Consider the following 6,962-nt stretch of genomic DNA (forward strand, 5'->3'; position numbering starts at 1 on the left):
AACCATGGTGTCTAAACTCAATTTTTATTATAATATAATATAATATGATATGATATATAATGAAAAATGGTAGAAGGTTTTAATCTCCATCTTTTATTTATTTTTATTTTTTAGAATCAATCTCTCATTTTTATTTAGTTAATGAGTAATTTGATAATAAGCTAAACCCTAAATTTTGGATAAGCTTAGAATTGGGTATGCTTGGAAAATGGGATACCGTAATTTTGGGGTCAAAAGGTGCGTCAATCCAACGGTGGAAATTGATCCGATTCGACCGCCATAGAGAGTCACAACCCGTATATAAATAAACGCGCTTCTTGTTTGGACTCTCTCCTTTCTCATATAAAAGGCCATAGCGAAGTAAAAAAGAAAGAAAACAGCAAAAGCAGAAAAGTCGACCATGGCGGACGGTGATATTCCTGAAGATGCCAATGAGCGTAAGATTTTCCCTCTTGGGGTTTTTTTTTTTTTTTTTTTAATCTCCTTAAACTTTCCAAAGTCACTGGGTTTTGTCAAATGGGGTAGCCTCAAAAATCCATTCTTAATTTTGTTTGTTTTTGTTTTTGTTTGATTCAGATTGCCCTGGTACTCAATCAGAGTCCGCAGGAAAATCTGACGCTTGCGAAGGTTGTCCTAATCAAGAAGCTTGTGCTACTGCCCCAAAAGGCCCTGACCCAGGTTTTCTACTTTTTTTTTTTTTCCCAGCTCTATAAAATTCTTAATTTTGTTTTTGTTTATGTTGTTGTGGTGGTTATTTTATGTTTTACCAGTTGTTCGTGGAGCAACTCTGATTTTTATATGTCATATTTTCTGAAATTTGAGGTTTTGAAAAATTTTAATTTGTTATCTTTATGTGCTGTACAAGTTTGGTTTTAGTGTTATTGAGAATATGATAACCCACAAACCTATGGTGTGGATTTAGGACAATGTTAAGCTTGTTACTTGTTAGTGTGCGATTGTGTAAGCTGTTGCAAAATGACATTTTGGGTTTAAAATGAGTGATTGTAAAAAAAGCTATGAGGAGTTGCTGTTGCGAAACGGTGTTTTGGTTTTTAAAAATGGACTCTTATTATTGTCTCATGCTAAACTTTGAGTTCTAGAGTAGCAGCGTATATGTACTATGGCAACTGGCGAGTTTGTTGTTGCTTGTTAACTTAGAGCCCATAGCTAGGAAAGAGCCCTACTTTGGAACAAGTTGTGTTGAAGATTACATGTGAATGGATGAAAGGGGAAAGAGGAAGTTATGGTTTAGAACATCTATTGGTGTGTTGATTTATTATGATTGGTTTCCATTTTCTACAAGACTAGGTGAGCTTATTCCAATAGAGGCTAAAACTGCCATGTTTGGTAGCCTAGAACTATTGAATCAGAATGCTGATTCATTATCATCAACTGTATTGCAGGGTATCTGATTATAGCTTGATAAAAAAAAGGTATAAAATTCATAAAACTACTTCATGTACAATGATCAGAAAGAAGCCTAAAAAATTACAACAAAAAAATTATGTACAAAAAGGCAATGATTCGCATTAATTCTGGTATCCCCATTCCATGTTTTCCCTCAACAACCACAACAACTCTTATTGGTTTGAAATATTAGAGAGGGAAACTGTCTCTATCTTAATTAAGAGAATCATTATAGAAACCTTCCTCCATAAAGATTTCAATGAGTGGGTATGGTGAGTGAAACCACCAAATCAGCAAGAAGCCACTTCTAAATGACCTTCAAAAAAATGCAAATATATTATATACCCATCAACAACCCCCTATAAAAGTCCCAATAGCACAATCTGTAATGACATTTTCCATTAATCACTAACCCATTTTGTCCCACCAATGTATCAACTACCATCGCTAACTTTCAGTACCTATACATCAAACAATCATGTAAACCAACTACTGATGTCATTTTTATTTAACAATCTTTAAAAAGTATCTTCTTACATCGGTTAAGTTTCACTGCCTATATGCCAAACAAGCATATAATTAAACTAGACTATATATTGAAATGTCTGTTTACTAAGAAGAAAGAGAGGAAATTACTATGATGAATTTGACAACTTCGGACAAAATATTTAGAGGTGTGACAATGACAAGTAACAGTTAAAAGAATCTTGAACTTTTCTTTTAAACACAAAGGAGAAAGATTTATCTTACTCTTAGAAAAGAAAAGGAGGGAGTTGAGAAGGTACACAGAGGGAGCTCTAATAAAAAAGGTGACTTATTTAAGTTCCTGCATTGTTGGTTTCCTTATCCTGGCAGCTAGGCATGGCTTCAGTTAGCCCTTGATATTACAAGCAATTCATCAACTGTCAGTCAAATTAATATCTTTTTCTTTTTCCTCCTTTTTTCCTGATAAGGTGTTTGTTGATGATGAGCATTAATTTATTTCATTTACTTGCTTGCCTGAACATACCCTTACACCAAAATTTTCAAAATTAAAAACATATGGATTAATTATTCAAGGATGGTGTTTCATTTATGTATAACATGTTTTAAGTGTCACTCTGGTTTAGTTAATATTCTGCAAACATATTTTATGACTCAGATGTGGTATGCTTATTGTCTTAATGTTCTATACTCTTGTTTTTGCAGACTTGGTTGTTATTGCAGAAAGGATGGCTAATGTTAAGCATAAGATACTTGTTTTATCAGGGAAGGGTGGAGTTGGCAAGAGCACATTCTCTGCCCAACTTTCATTCGCCTTGGCAGCTATGAACCTCCAGATAGGTCTGCTTGACATTGACATTTGTGGCCCGAGCATCCCAAAGATGCTTGGCCTAGAAGGTCAAGAAATCCACCAGAGCAACCTCGGCTGGTCTCCTGTCTATGTTGATGATAATCTTGGGGTCATGTCAATTGGATTCATGCTTCCTGATCCTGATGAAGCTGTTATATGGAGGGGCCCTCGCAAGAATGGGCTCATCAAGAATTTCCTGAAGGAAGTATACTGGTATGAACTTGATTTTTTGGTTGTTGATGCTCCTCCCGGGACCTCAGATGAGCACATCTCAATTGTTCAATGCCTTGGGGCTACTGGAATAGATGGTGCAATTATTGTCACCACTCCGCAGCAAGTCTCCTTGATTGATGTGCGAAAAGAAATCAATTTCTGCAAAAAAGTTGGAGTTAAGGTTCTTGGGGTTGTTGAGAATATGAGCGGCTTGTGCCAGCCACTGATGGATTTCAAGTTTATGAGGATGACAGAGACAGGTGAACATATAGATGTTTCGGAGCGGGTTAGGGAATATCTTAGAGAGAAAGCACCAGAACTTCAAAATTTGATTGCTTGCAGTGAAGTGTTTGATAGTAGCAGTGGTGGTGCGGAAAAATGTGTAGGGAAATGGATGTGCCTTTTCTTGGGAAGGTGCCATTGGATCCGCAGCTTTGTAAGGCTTCTGAAGAAGGTAGATCCTGCTTCATTGATAAGAAATGCCATGAGCGCTCCTGCACTAAGATCATCATAGAAAAAATGATTGAAAAGAATGGATTCTCAAGTATGTTGGTAGATAGTGCATAGGCTGTTTAGCTTCAGCTCGTGGTCCTTATGTGGATCAAAATTTTGTGTGTTTTTTTTATGTTTAATAATAGCATGGATTCTTAGCTTGTGGCTTTTGAATTACTGACTTATATGTATTTATTCGTAACATGGCTGCCTGTGAATTAATGATATTTAACCTCTTGAGTATTGTGGCCATGCATTGTGCATAGTCCTTTGATATTTTTAAAGTGATTAGGGATAATCTGGCTCTGGTGCATACACCAAAAGCATTTGTTCTCACTTCAAAGGTTCTTTAAAATGCCAGCAACAATCATGGTAATCATCCTTAATCAAAGAATTAACCCCTGTATCAGCAACGGTGATAGTTCCATGCCATATTCAAATGGACATTAGCTACTAAATTTAGAGGCCTACAATGATTAAAAGAGCTCTGCTCTGATGTTTGACTATTGGGAATATTCCATAAAGTAATAATGGAAGAGTATGTTTAACACAAAAGACGAACAGAAAATAAATAATTGAGGCACAAAATTGTTATCTTTAGACAATATTTGCCCCTATACTATTGTTGCTATAGGATTATCACAAACTTGTCTCCAAGATATAACTAAGTTGTTGGGTTCTACAGATAACAATTCTGGAGAATATTCATAGGATTTCTTTTGTTTCTTAGAAACTAACTTTTGCAAGAGAAAGAAGCTATCAAGTGAACATAAGCCACTATTTATACCCATAGGGTTCTATTTCACCAGAGGGCACATATGGAGAGTTAAAATGTTTTATAAAACTATTCACAAGGTTTGAAACTTTTTCAAACCTTTAAAACGTTTATAAAAAAATTTTGCAAAAAATTCAGTTTAACAAGTCTTGACCAATCGAGAGGAATTGAGAATCGATCAAAAAATACTCTTTTTGATCGATCGAATAAGAATCAAATAGTGATCGAGATAGGCAGGAGTTCCTGGATTATTTTCCTCATCATTTTAATTGATCAAGCAAAAGCTTTGACCGATTGAACATACTAAATTTCAAAATTTCACTTACAAAATTCCCGGACTTGAATTTTTACTTTATTAACTTTATGAAATAATATTTTCCAAAAATCAAACATTATTATTATAACCTATCCGTGTGTATACTTATATATACAACACTGACTGTGAGTTGATTCTTACAATAATAGATGTATGAGACACTTGTAATATAGTTATCGTCTTCTCCCATAACGCCAACTGTTTTATCAGTTTATCTTGCTCTGCATTAAAATTTCATCAACTTAATTTTGATACAATTGGCCGCTGAATCGCATGTATCATGGCACTAATAAGAAGCATATGATATGCAGTTGTTAAATAAATTCTGTAGACCCGAGGGGTGGCACAATGGATTGAGGATCACACCTCATGAAGCAGTCTCTTTTGCTCCTTCGTGTATAAAAAGTTAATTGAAAAAGAAAATCATTACATTCTTTGAAACAACAAAGGCATTTACAGTCTGGTTACATTTGCGGTTTGTTAGGATCACCCCTATCATAGTTGTCAAAACGTTAATCGCATCATGAATTAAATTTGATTTTACATGTATAATAAGAAAGAAATAATGATTTATCTTGTATCATTCGGTCCTAACAACTAATTTCAATGATGTTTTGGGAGGAGCTAAGTTTGTGTAAAAAAATGAGCTGTTTCATTGACAATTATGTCACATTCTTTACCCAATGCATGTAACAGTCCTCTCACAATACGTGGATCTCACTTACTAGTGGAACCCATCCGCTACATGCACACATATAGGATATACTTTCTAGTTTCTCCTATGAAAGAGCACAGATTTGGTGTGGTTTTCATATTTCAACCTTAGAGGAGAAGTTAACTCAAGCTATTAATGACAGTCAAAATGTAACAGTCCTCTCACAATATGTGGATCCTACTTACTAGTGGAATCCATCCGCTGCATGCACGCATACAGGATGTACTTTCTAGTTTCTCCTATAAAAGAGCACAGACTTAGTGTGGTTTTCATATTTCAACCTTGGAGAAGTTAACTTAAGCTATTAATGACTATCAAGACTTTAATTTCATCGAAGCATCCAGAATATCACCCAAAATACATTGTTGATCTCTAAACTCTAATTAGTAATTATCATTACTGTTAGAAACCAAACTAAAAATAGTAAAATTTCCATTCAGTTTTACTGATTCTAACCTGCAGATCCGTGAAAAAGTCACGAGAATTATTGTTTTTTTTTTTTTTTGAGTAAAAAAAGAAGAAGAGAAATCACATGATTCCTATGTATTCTCTCGAAATCAACGGTGATGATGAGCATTTAGTGATTCCCACTCTTTCCATCTCTCGACAAATCCGCGTCTTCCTATTTTTTTCACGTATATATATGAAGAGATGAACTAGCTCTCTCTCTACTGTAAAAGTCTCGTTTTCATTCACAAAGACTTTCTCCTTCTAACTTTATATATATATATATATATATTCACTTTCTCTGAGGAACATGGGGAAGATTAAGATTGGGATCAATGGTGTGTATTTTACTATTTTCTACTCCATTCGTGTGTGTGTGTTCTTGTCCATTCATGCATGCATGTGTGTCTGTGTTTTTTAGAAAATGATGATTTTGTTTTGGGTTGTGTTTGAAACTGGTGAAGGATTTGGAAGAATCGGGCGTTTGGTGGCTAGGGTGGCACTAGAGAGAGATGACGTTGAACTCGTCGCTGTTAACGATCCTTTCATCACCACTGATTACATGGTAACTCTTTTTTCTAATTAATATCAACACTATATATGATAAGTGATAACACGCTTTTAAACCTTACCTTAGGCACCATTTGTCTAATCAAAATTTGTGTTGAAAAATCAACATTTGGATTTGTTTTTATGATGTTTGATGTTCCAGAAATAACATGAAAAGCGTTGCTTAATTATTCCAAATGATTGAAAGTGTTCAGTTCATAATTATTACAAATGATTTTTTTTTTTTTAATTTGTATTGGTGGCATTATATATCTAGTTTTGCTTTGTAAAGCTGTGCACTCAATGGTGAAACCAGGATTTTGATTTGGGGGACAAGATTAGAATAAAAATTGGAGACAAATTTAATTCTAAACATGTATATTAATATAAGAAAACATGTATATTACTTAATTTAATTAAACAAATATTGATTAAAGAATAAAATATGATGTAAATGGAAGTTATTATTTATTTATTTTTGGTTCTTGGTTTCAATTTCTTTTTTAGAGCCTAGTATTAGTTAGAGTTAGCATAATCATTGTTATGTGTAAACTACTTATTCAAAATTTAAGGTGACTATAAGACTATAATTCAAACAAGTTAAAAAAAAAAAAAAAAATCAGTATATAGTTATTAATATATGAAATGAAAGATTAATCAAAACATAAGATATTCAAACAAATCATTTGAATACTTAAAATTAAAATGAAAAAAT

General features: G+C 33.8%; 1 protein-coding gene across 1 annotated transcript; it reads left to right on the forward strand.

Moving 5' to 3' along the window:
* Positions 1 to 302: 302 nt before the first annotated feature.
* LOC111992520 (cytosolic Fe-S cluster assembly factor NBP35) lies at positions 303 to 3,781 on the forward strand. The gene is given in 4 exon segments (XM_024024391.2): positions 303 to 437; positions 577 to 678; positions 2,596 to 3,327; positions 3,330 to 3,781. Coding segments are annotated over 4 exon segments (1,062 nt in total). The 5' UTR covers positions 303 to 400; the 3' UTR covers positions 3,521 to 3,781.
* Positions 3,782 to 6,962: the final 3,181 nt, after the last annotated feature.

This window comes from Quercus suber, unplaced genomic scaffold (genome assembly GCF_002906115.3).
Source record: "Quercus suber isolate HL8 unplaced genomic scaffold, Cork oak 2.0 scaffold_59, whole genome shotgun sequence".
Classification (NCBI taxonomy): domain Eukaryota; kingdom Viridiplantae; phylum Streptophyta; class Magnoliopsida; order Fagales; family Fagaceae; genus Quercus; species Quercus suber.